Source organism: Maylandia zebra, linkage group LG17 (genome assembly GCF_041146795.1).
Source record: "Maylandia zebra isolate NMK-2024a linkage group LG17, Mzebra_GT3a, whole genome shotgun sequence".
In the NCBI taxonomy this organism is placed as follows: domain Eukaryota; kingdom Metazoa; phylum Chordata; class Actinopteri; order Cichliformes; family Cichlidae; genus Maylandia; species Maylandia zebra.
The window spans coordinates 15,690,840-15,702,809 of NC_135183.1; the positions used below are offsets into that span (position 1 = coordinate 15,690,840).

The window sequence follows — 11,970 nt, forward strand, 5'->3', positions numbered from 1 at the left end:
CAACCTGGACTCCCACAGCTACAAATGCACCAGTCAAAACCTGAATGACCCGGGACATCACAGCTATGAAGAAGCATAGGATAGCACCACATCTTAAAGCTGATGAAAAGTGACAGTTATTCATGTTTTCTACAGTCCAACCTGTACCAAGAACTTCTGATGGTGAGGAAAAAACCTGAAACGGAGCAAGGCAAACACACTTCCCTGGTGAAGTTCAATCGCAGTGAATTATTAGTTATTAATAATCTCTGGCTCTGTTCCACCGCATGTCTTTGATTCCGTCTTCCTCACCTCATCCAAAACCAGTCATGACAGATGGCCATCCCTTCCTGAGCCTGTTTCTGCTCAAGGTTTCTTCCTGTTAAAACTGAGATTTTTCTTCTCACTGTCGCCAAGGCACTTACTCATAGGAGGTCATATGATTGTTGGGGTTTTCTCTTTTTTCTCTGAATTGGTGTAGGATCTACCTTACAATATAAAATGCCTTGAGGCAACTGTTGTTGTGATTTGACACTATATAAATAAAACTGAATTGAACGGATCCACAACCTAACCTCATATCCATCACCTTAGCATTTAACAAAGGGACAGATTGCTGTATATAAAAGTTGTAGAACAAACAGTGTAGGTGTGTGTGGTCAATACCAGTTCCTCCTCGTGATCCACATCTTTTGGCCGAGTAAAGAGCAGGCGCTGTTGCTTAGCCAGCTCCACATCAGCTGTAGTCTCTGGAAGATCTTGCAGAGTGCTCTGCATCTCTTCTAACAAACCCCGTTTTACATCACTGCTTATATCCTCTATCACATCCACTGGATTTTGTGGCTGCTCATCCATCAACTTCGTCAGCAAGCGAGTGAGGTGGTCATAACTAGAACATCAGTTACACAGTTTGGTACATATCAACCTATAAATCTTAGTTGTACATATTAGCACACATATTAATACACAGATGCCATATGGTTCCACAAGACATTTTGTCAAAGGTTTTTCATGAGACTATTCTGTTGTATTGCTGTATTATTTCATCTAAACTGCCTTTTCTTTTTACTGCATCTTTAAATGCTGCAAAATTTGGTCTTGCAACAGTTTTGAAGTTCTCACCTCTAAAGGTGCATTTCCCCTGGCAACTCACATGGGCAGCACAATACTAGTTAACATGCAAAAATTTAGCCAGAATTTAATTAGAGTGAAAAAGAAGCTCTTGTGTCACTAAATAAGTCACAGACACCAGTTCCAGTGGTTGTGGCTCAGGATGCCGTGAGCGTACATCTACTAATCAGACCACCATCTATGGGGGTTTTATCCCGAGGGATCATCAGAGATCATCAGATGACGGAAAACTGAGACAATATATACACACAGTAAGTAATTAGGGAGGTGGTAAACATCAGGAAAGATAGCTGCAAACAACTCGGAATTAACGAGACAGGAAATAAAGAAATAATACATGAACTAACACACACACATACAGAAACCCAATATGCGTTCAAATAGCCAATTTTGCTTAGGAAGGTTCCTAACTAACAGACGTGATATGGAAGTATCTGCATGGAGGACATAATAGTATTCTTCAAATACTAAGGAAAGAAGCTTCAGTGCTTTAATGCTTGCATCCTCTGCATAGCATACTGGACCATCCTTTATGAAAGGGGAGGAGAAACTGAAGAATGCAGAACGTTATTGTATAATGGCATTACAAATCAAATGATAAAAGTGTGCTTAAGGTTCTTTATAACCAGTATTTATTAGTAATGTTCTTTGCTGTAGAGACAAGGAAAGCGACACTGAACATGATACACATAACACTAGAGACTATCAAAATAAAACTGCAAACAGACAGAGGCCAGACACAGGAAGACAAGGGAAACAAACAGAGACAAGACTGACTAAATAAAGGGAATGCAGGGAGGCGACACAGAGACAAGACTAGGAAGACAAACACAAAGAAAGTGAAGACAGAGAGAGAGCAAGAGAGAGAATGACAGGGAAAGAGGGAGAGAGACATGGAGACAAGACAGAGACAAAAACTTGACATTCGCAACCAGACATAACATGCTACACATAGGGGATTGCTGGGGAGGATCCACAGAGACCAAGTCAAACAGGACACGGAAGGAAACGAAACTCAGTGAAATCAGAATGAACTAGATCTAGGGGTTATACAGCTATGGATATCATTACAAAATCTTATCCATAGCCCGATAATGCCCTGGTGCCAATACAGCTTTAACATGTTTCAAACATTTTTGCATATATGTTAATAGTTACATTTGGATCACAGATCAAATAACATCGAATTAAGCAAAGGAGTTATAAAGAAAGGGAGAATGTTGAAATTCAGTGAATGTCTCTGTTTAGGAAAGTTTATTCATGCTTATTGCATTGTACAGCTAACTTTTCAAAAATGGAGGTACTGGTCTTGTAGTGTGGAGGCAAAGCTATGGAATCACAAAACATAATGATACGATTTGGTGTAAATATCATATTATATTATAAATGTGTTCATTATTATAACTTAGATTACATCAGCAAGGAAGCTGATTAAATATTGACCGATAACGTATTGCGAATGGGTGGGATTAAATAAGTGTGCACTTCTTCCCACTGCTTTCGATATGTAACTGAATCAGAACCGGTGAAGCAATGTTGAAATGTATTGGCTTTATTTTGTATAGCTTTTTTTTCTTTTCTAAATGAACTTGTGCACATTGTTTACATGATTGAAATAAATTAACAAACAGACAAGTAGGTCATGAGAGCATCAGATACTAACTAGTACTATAAAAAGGTAACTTACAGGTTCAGGTTGCTCTTTGTGCTGTTTTTCAACATATAAGACTTGAACGCGGCAGCTGACTGTACTCTCTCCTCTTTTCCGTCCATCGTTCGTCAACTACGTCTGAGGTATGGACAGAGTAACGGTTTATACAAGCGTGGAAAAGACTTCCAAAATTTCGTCTTACCGCTTTCTCAATGTACCGCCGTATAGACTCCAAGGGTTGCTATAGTTACTGTAACGGTGGCGCTCGCTAACAGAGGGCTCTGGTTGCTAGGCTCGCGGATGCACCCTGGCGGTTAGTGATGTGCGACACCACTGCTTGCCTTTGCTATCCGATACCAGGATGTGTTTGGAAAATTAAAACTATACCGTCATAATGAATACAAGACATCATACTTCTTGTTATTATTGTTTAATTAATAAGAATTATTAAAAAGAATTTTTTTAAAAACCACTGAAAGATCAATACGTACATTTTAAAATATTTAACTAACAATCAAAAACAAATGTGCCCGACTGAATATAAAACATTATATAAACATTTTATAGATACATTATATTATCCATTTTATGTATAAAATATTTTGAGTTGTATTTTTATTTTTTAAAGCCTAAATGGCTGTTTTACTGCAAGTATGTGGTCTATTCTAATACACCTAGTCTATATAATCCACTTTAAATCTCGACAATTTGGACAAATTGGATTCTGTAGTTTTAAGGATGCAGGGAATTTCCATTAATTAAACATCAACACAAATCTACACCTAGACATAAATCACTTTCCAAAATTCAGCAACAGTGGTACAAGTTGCCAACAACTCACATTTGTCCTTTTGTACCTGGATAGTGTTCACCTGCAGCACCAAAGGGCTTTGTGAGAAATGCCTGCCTTGCAGTCTCTGCTCTTATTCATCCCAGGGATGTTCGATTGGGTTGAAATAGGGACTCTGTGCAGGTGAAGTTCTTACACACCAAACTCACTCATCCATGTCTTAATAGACCTACTCTGGACTACGCTGACAGGCGTGATAATAAGGATTCTTTATTTGGCATGAAGTCTGTACTTTATTGCTTACTTACTGATGCTTACAAATAAAGCTTTAATTATCTGATGTGCAAAACCACAAGCAGTTATGAGAATTTGAGTTGTAGGACTTGAGGGAAGAAGGTCTTCGTGAAACTCAGGAGAGACATTAGTATGTAAGATCATTTTAATTTTATACAGTTGACTGTAAATAACAAAAAAATTTACATTTAAACTGCAAGCTGTGCTCCATGGTAATTTAGGAGCAAAGTACCAAGAGAAGCACGACAAATCAAGGTCTACGTCACACCACGAATGCTTGTAGCAGACAGTTTAAAATGAGAAGTTTGCATCAAACTGTAGAAGCACAATGCAGGATGAATTCAGATTGAGCAGAGGGTCCTTACTCAATAAAATAGAGGGTCCGGAGGGTTCGCTCTCTCTTTGCCACGCTTTTCTGCCCCATTTTCTTGTTTTGCCTTCTCTTCTGTGTTGTTTTGTCTTTTGCACGTGAATATGTGGAAGGCTCTATAGCCTGGGGTTGCACTGCTTTGTGTTGTCCTGCTGTTCTGTTGGTTGTGACAGTCTGTTTTATCGTTTATATGACTCCATTCAATAAACAAACTCTGCTCTTTTCCAGATGATCTTTTTGAGTGGGCTGATTTTTAGTTGGACATAAAAAAAACTCAATATGCAAGCTGGATAGAGTTGATTACTTTGGCTTTAAAATTTAGGACCCAACAAACCACACTCATTCATCTCCTGATCACCAGTCTGTTTCTGGTGCCATACAACAGAGGCTGGCTGGTTGTTATAGCAGTCCTTCTTTACTCACTCCATTGCTTCTGTGCACGTCTCCCAATGTTGCTGTTGGCTGGGCAGCTTCTCCTCCATATTTGTACTTGGGGATGATTTGAAGGAGCAGCTGAATGATGGGGCAAGAGCAGCAGCTGGTCAAAGGCACAGGCTATTAGGGTGGATGACCCTATATTATCCATGTTCCACCCTTTGTTTTTTTAAATATATTTGGTTTTCAACTTAGCTATATTGAAGTAAAGAAAATATTACTGTTAGCAACAAATTGTGTTTAATTACCTTTAAACACAAGGTGACCTCAGTACTGACCTAAATAATTAAAAATTAACCCTGTAACCTGACCAATCCATCTGCATACTGGAACTGTCCACTGTTTTCATACTCCAGCATGTCAAGTGCAACCTCACAGCTCTCCTTGACAACACGCTCTTGGTCTTCACGGTAACGCTGCAGCACGGCCAGACACTCGTCTTTGCCAATTGAGCCTAGAGCCTCCGCTGCCTCGTGCCGGACCATGGGGTTCTCGTTGGAACGCTCCAAAGCTGCACGGAGGGCTGGGACTGCTGCTGGATGCTGCATCTGCCCCAGAACATAGCCAATCTCATGACGGAACAGAGCACTGGAGCATTGCAGGCCTGGAGGCAAACAGAATCGGATGCACATATTAATTTCCATCTGTGTAGTTCTACATACTTATTTTTATACTTCACAAGGATTTACAGTTACTGACTTTCATATATGCATATATTTTATTAGGTGCTCAGTAACGACATCTTCAAGTTCCTTGAGTGTTCTAGAACCATAGTTTGCATGTAGTATTATCAGATTAACGATGACTGCTGAGTGAAATAAATGTTCACATAATTGTTTACCATAAAGTTGGACCTTACCGTCTCCTAGTGCCAACACAGCCTCCTCAGTGCCAAGGTTACGCAGGGCAAACATGGCACGGTAGCGGTCAAAGAGTGGCAGGCTTTCATCCAGCAGTGCGGAGCGCAGCTCTGGCACGCTCTTCCTTGCTGCTGGAGGGGCTGGGTCTACAGAGCAGTAGGGGTTTTTATCTGCGTGTCCGTCCTGCAACGTTTTCTCTCCTCCACTCTGAAGCCATTCTAGCCGTCGAACAGCCAGTTGACATGTCTCTGCAACCTGTATAGATTGTCAACTTTTATGTCATTTTCTGTATCAACCGAGTGTTAATAATTGAGAGTGCAAGCTGCAATTTTAGTTGTGGTTTCAAGTATCAAGAGTAACTGAAATTATCACCAAATGTAAACCTCAAAAAATAATAAATGGCATTTGTTTATAAATAAAAATATGTCCAATTATGAAGTTAAAACACTGAAATACTGAGGCAAATGAGATTATATACTGGGAAAGTCAGTGGTTCAGTCCAGGCCTATGAGATCATAGGTGTGAGTTAACTGTCAAGTGTGTGACTGTGCTAAATAAAGCACAGTTGTATGAAGCATGCTAAATGACATATCAGACTTGAATTCTTCCAAAAGTTGAAGTCATATTTACTTTGTCTCTGCTTAGCGTCTCTTAAAGTTCCTCTGACTTACATATTTAATGTTTCTGACAAACAAAGAAACAACATGAGATGATGAGTATATGAGGACCATTATGACTGTATTTTAACCAGTCAATTTCAAACTGCTGCTCTGCTCACATTCAGTTTTTATGACCGTAACATGGTATGTATACCCTCTGAAAATTAGCAAGATTTTGTTACCACTCACTTAGAACTCACCAAATCAAATGGTGGAGAGTCCCAGGTATTTAAACCCTAGTGGGGGTTGTGCCTTAATGTGGCCATTATGCTCACCATGTCTCACACTGACTTTCGTTGTGACAAAACCTGGCACATTGTGCTGCGGCCACCACAAGAAAGTTTCTCCTTCCCACTGTTGCCAAAGCGCTTTCTCATAGGAGGTGATATGATTGCTGGGGTTTTGAATTGAATTGATAAGACAGCTGCAGGGAGTTTATAGATACACCAAGAGTAAAAACCAGTAGACCAGAAAATTCACACTGAATGTTGAATGTTAGCAATTTGAAGGAGTGAAATAAACCAGGAGTAAATGGAACACAGTTTTAGTTACCCTTGTAAACTACTGCTATAACTCCAACACGGCTTGAGCACCTCTGGGAATTTAAGTATTGGGTGGACAAAGTTCCACAGTCCCACATTTTAAGGAAAGTTTCACCGATACAGGAAATGATTGATACAGGTGACAATATTGTTAAGTATATATGATTAATTAGATAAAGTTCTACTGGAAAAACTGGCAATAATTGAAGCAGAGAGCAATAATTTTAGTAAGCTTGCATGTGCAAAGATGATCGATGGGATTGTTCCCATCTGTGTCTTACAATCCGAGGAAATGGTAAAGTGGGGGTGGTTGACCTTGAAAATGGGTAAACAGACATGGGTATCACACTGGTATTGTTGTAAATGTTGCCTAGTAGCAATGGTAAGAAAACAGCTGTCTCTGTAATAGAGTGGGAGTGAACAGGATTTATGCTGTAAAGACCACAAGAGTGAAGGGTTAGTTCAATGCCTGTGGACAGATTGTGTGAATCCCAGTGGTTTCGGTGAAGGCAATTTCGCTTGAAAAAGTTCAAAGCAGTTGAGGAATGACAGGTTGTAGTACACAAAGGGAATGTCTTTATTAATGCATTAGCTCTTAAACCAGATGTGCCATTGAACTCTAAACAGCTGAACTTTACATTACTAAATAAAAGGGGGTATGACAGCAAGTCAGAGGTGACAGATTGCTTTCCAGTGGCTGCCCACGAGGTGTATAAAGCCTTGCTTGAGGTTCTCTGACAATATATTAAGTCATTAGTGCCAAGACAGACAACTATTGCAGAGACTTTGTGGTCTTAATGTCCTTCATGTGGGCACCGCCATGTGTCAGACCATAGAGCGATCAACAACAAGCACCAGAATTAAAAGGACGCTCAAGGTGGTGGCAGATGGTGAGCAGTTAGGGGGCACAGTAGCATGTCATCAATCAGATGCAGCAGTAGGAGCAGTAACAGCAGCAGAAATAGAGGTGGCAGTGGCAGCAGCAGTACCCAACAAGACAAGCGCTGATCCCCAACTTACAAGACGGAGTCTTGGATATCATCTTGTAACACTGAGTATACCAGCAGACAATGTCAGAGCAGCAAGCAGTTAATAAACAGGCTAAAAAAATAAATAATAATAATAATGATAATATTTTAAAAAGGCTAGCAAGGAAAACCACACTTCAGGGATGGATTGGAATGCAGTGGTGACACTATAGAGTTGAAGATGTCAAAGTAGAGGGCATAGTTTCTGTACCACCAAAGATTTAATACACTTAGTAAAAGGTTTTAGGAAAAAACTTTAAAAGGCAGCAGGAAACATCAAGAGCAGCCTGAAAGATGGCCGTTAGGAGGTGATGTGACAATAAAGGCATGACAACAACCAGTCAATTCAAATACAACAGTCAATCAAGTTTTTCAGTTACTTTCAAAATTAATTAATATCCTGTTAAATTAGTCCAAGCCTAAATTGTAGGTCTGTTCTGTAGCAGGTAAAATGGAAATCAAGTTGAAAGTTGCAGGCAAGTTTTGTGATATGCTCTTACCTCAATGACAGGATCCTGACTGTACTCTTTCAGTAGGTTCAAAACCACAGAATCACCAATTGCCCCCAGAGCTTCCCCTACAAGTACACAGAGATAGCAGTCAGACTTCAAAACTGCACCGCTGTTTCCAGCTTTCATTTGTTTTTGCATCCTGCAAGTCTCAAAATATTTTCTGAAAAGCATCCATCATGCTTACGCCAGGAAAGTATTGTGAGTTTGCATACACATGTATGTAAACTTATACTTTTCTACACAAACTTATGTTTAGCAGAAAGAGAGTGGTTAAATATTAGCTCACTAACAGTCCCTCATGCCAAATGCACATTCTCAGTTTCTTTCAGTTCAACATGACCTTCTTTAGGGACAATTCTGTCAAAGTGTGGCCTTTTCGCAAGGCACCTAGTGCTCCTTACAAAGACCACTAAAGCATTTTAATGTGGGGGCAGTATATTTGGCTACTCATTTTAGTATTTATTGTTTTGGCAGTCCTTGATATCATTCAGATGCCATGATTGTGTACTGCAGTGGATGGAATTCCAGCTCCACTGTCTGCATAAATGGTCCTTGTGGTGCTCTAGAGACCAGAGCAAGCTAGGGAGAGGATTGCATCTCTCAAACCAGAACCTGCAGTACATGAAACTGGTCTACATGTCATTACTCCATCTCCACAAGGCTGCAGCACAAAAAAAACAACTACGTTGTAACCAGCCCAAAATGGCAAAGCTTCAGACTCAATTGACAAGCAGCTGATTATACGATTATACTGCTTTTTGTCACAAAGTACTTAGCAAAGATAAGATTTGTGAAGGAGCAACTAAATTATATTATTTACCGTAATTGTCGGGCTATAAGCCGCTACTTTTTGCACAAGCTTTGAACCCTGCGGCTTTTAGTCAGGTGCGGCTTTTCTATAGATTGTCCATGATTTTTGTCATATCGTAAGACGATTTGTTTTGTTTGTTCCGCTGTTGTACGGCACTACGTTGCCTGGCGGAAGGATCGGGGTTCAAGAGTGGTATGTTGGTCACATGTCCATCCGCCAGGCAACATAGTGCCGTACAAGTAGCGCGAAAAACAAACTTCAAAGTAGCGCTACGCGTTCAGCGGGAGTCGTGGATGACGAGCGGCGATAAACTTGCGAAAAGCAAGTTGTATTATTAAATCAGTTGGCTGCTGGACTGCTGCATGATGGAGAGGAGGACACCGCCACGGCCCTTCAGAGGGTGTTCGACTCTGACACTGACAATGAGGATTATCTTTGGTTTTGAAAGTGACAACGAAGGAGAGAAGCGGAGAGTGGATGACGAAGCCATCCTGAGCCTGTTCGTTTCCGACACTGGAGAAGAGGACTTTGGTGGTTTTAGTGCGCAGGAAGATGGTGGTGAATGACTGACTTTTCTTCTTGTTAAAGCCGTGTCACTGCACCTGAGCCTAAAAGGTAGTCTGAATCTATTTTTCTGGTGTGCTGTAGGTTACTGTTATGTACTACATTTGTTACTCATTTATGAAGCACAGCACATGTGCAAATATGTACCCATAACTTGATTTTCAAAATATTAATAAAAGTGATGTCTCCAAACAGCCATCTCTTTCCTGACAATTCGCTTTGTGCATATTCTCTTACATATGATAAGTCAATATTGAAACACCTGCGGCTTTTGGTCAGGTGCGGCTAATGTATGTACAAAACAGGATTTTCCCCTGATTTTAGCTTGTGCGGCTAATATTCAGGTGCGCTTTGTAGTCCGGGAAATACGGTAATTGTTTAATTATACCACCTTACCTAAATTACTGTTAGGAAAAAAAAATTGATGACACAAGAGAGTAGCTCATTTTCTACTTTTCTGCTACTCTAGGTATTTTACACAGTGCACGTGCGTCTGTATTGCGCGTGTGTTGTAAATACAAAAAGCAGATTAATTGGGAACTTCTGTACTTAGTGCAGCAACAAATGAACACTTGGACACGCACCATCTGTGCAGAGCACAGAGCTTACATAAAACATACTCTGTCAAAATACTTGTGTTGGTAGTACACAGACTCCTCAACCTCATCAAGCATGCTTACCTGCTTCATGCCTAACCATTGGCTCCTGCTGTTTATCTTTGAGAACAGCAGTCAAAGTAGGAATGGCCCGTTTGTCCTGCATCTGTCCCAGGCAGTAAGCCAACTCATGCTTCAGCAGGGCTGATTCATCAGCGAAGGCTTTGCTGATCCATTCTATAGCTTCAGCACCTGACACACACAGATGACACCCTGAATTAGTTCACCCAAAAATCACTACAGGCATTCAGTCACAGCAAATATATTGCAACAATATGCAACAGCTGTGCTGTGATTTCAGTTTACATTAAAAAAAGATCTCTCAGAGAAAAAGAAAAAACTGAATGTCTTGTCTTTCAAACAGTACAGTGCTGCTTTCTGTGATTGAGCCAACCAGACGACGAGGAAAAGACTGGAGGCTGCAAGTCTGAGAACAAGACGTTATTGCAAAGTTTAGGGATTTAAAGATTACTTTTTTCATGTGAGTTTTGTTGGAAAACATAGGGGCTACTAAAATATAGTGAAAGGACAGAAACAACCACAACTACATTTGAAAAAAAAGAAAAAAGAAGAAACTGAATGTGTGGGGTGAGTCCCACCCCTACAAACCAATGTTGGAGTCCTAAATACTACTGCAAATCTTGAGTACTGTTACTTAGCTGAGTGCTTTTGTCATTTATCCAGTTTTTGAAAATAAAAAACTCTGTGGTCCTGGTGTTTTACCTCCCAGGTTCCTCAGGGTAAATAAAGCTCTGAACCGCTTGGTCAGGTCCTGTCTCGGGTCCACCAGATGCTGTCCTATTGATGAAACGTTCTCGACAGTAGCCATGCTGCTGGAAAGAGAGCAACACACTTATGACTCTTGGACCTGTAAACTTAGAGCAATGTGAAAGCTTTTTTGTCTTACTAATATTCAAGTCTTATTTATCTTATTTATGCTAAAAATCTAAAACTGCTAGGTGAGAACAAAACGGTTATATAGACTATAACCGAGACATATGAGGATTTTGACTAAATACCTCGAGTCCAGGCCAATATTAAAACCAGCTGCGGAGGATATAGTATTTAGATATCGTTTCTGTCCACGGCCCGCAGCTAACTCTGTACTTTATATGATGTATTATTGATCTTTTTCACGCTTCTCTCCTTCCTGGTGAACACCGCTGTCACTTCACTACATTCCGGTGTCTCGCGCCTGAGTCGGGAGCACGCGCTGAGCACACCGGCTTCGACAAATAAACCATCGCCTATCATTGGCTGAACTCTTTCACAACTACCTCACACGGTATTCACTAACTCCACCACACAACGGTGCTCAGTGTAACCATTGTCTAAACATACCAAGCTTCAGTATGTACAGCGTTTCACACACCTCCGTCACGGTCCCCACAGCACAATCCACGGACAGTCGCAGGAAGCGGTTGTGTCCTTCTTCTTTTTTGTTATTTTTGCAGGTGGTTGGAAAACTACGAAATTGTGTTTTGCCGCCACCAGCTGGTATGGAGTGTAGACTCAAATGTCGCTCCAAAAACAAAAAAACAGGGCTATTTAAGAACATAAACCACACACCTTTACAATATTTGGAATGGAGGTAGCAATAGAAAAAAAATCTAATAATGTTGTGTGTGTAACTTTTTTCTTTAGTCGGACAGATAAAGTAAAAAAAAGAAGCTCATGCTATACAAGTG

At 40.4% G+C, this 11,970-nt stretch overlaps 2 protein-coding genes and 1 pseudogene across 6 annotated transcripts in view; 1 reads left to right on the forward strand and 2 right to left on the reverse strand.

Annotated features, from left to right (window-relative positions):
- Positions 1-639, forward strand: part of LOC143413353 (regulator of G-protein signaling 7 pseudogene) — a 945-nt pseudogene extending 306 nt beyond the window's left edge.
- The window catches only part of rsph4a (radial spoke head component 4A), a 6,603-nt gene extending 3,581 nt beyond the window's left edge, over positions 1-3,022 (reverse strand). Inside the window, exons 1-2 of the mRNA XM_004569305.2 lie at positions 2,798-3,022; positions 646-868 (exon numbers count right to left, since the gene is read on the reverse strand). Of these exons, the coding sequence (XP_004569362.2) occupies positions 646-868; positions 2,798-2,883 (309 nt within the window). The 5' untranslated portion in view covers positions 2,884-3,022. The remainder of the gene's footprint in view (positions 1-645; positions 869-2,797) is intronic.
- Positions 3,023-3,972: 950 nt separating this feature from the next.
- dohh (deoxyhypusine hydroxylase/monooxygenase) lies at positions 3,973-11,789 on the reverse strand. Of its 5 annotated transcripts, none has more exons than XM_004569303.2 (6): positions 11,655-11,789; positions 11,006-11,115; positions 10,307-10,474; positions 8,240-8,316; positions 5,510-5,765; positions 3,973-5,254 (listed from the first exon to the last, which is right to left on the reverse strand). In XM_004569303.2, the coding sequence occupies exons 2-6, from the start codon at positions 11,109-11,111 to the stop codon at positions 4,944-4,946; spliced, it is 918 nt and encodes a 305-aa protein (XP_004569360.2). In that variant the 5' UTR covers positions 11,112-11,115; positions 11,655-11,789; the 3' UTR covers positions 3,973-4,943. The 5 variants fall into 5 exon arrangements, with proteins under 5 accessions (XP_004569360.2, XP_023009459.2, XP_004569359.2 ...); XM_023153691.2 differs by having other exon boundaries at positions 11,006-11,112; positions 11,655-11,753; XM_004569302.4 differs by having other exon boundaries at positions 11,624-11,753.
- Between the last annotated feature and the right edge of the window lie 181 nt (positions 11,790-11,970).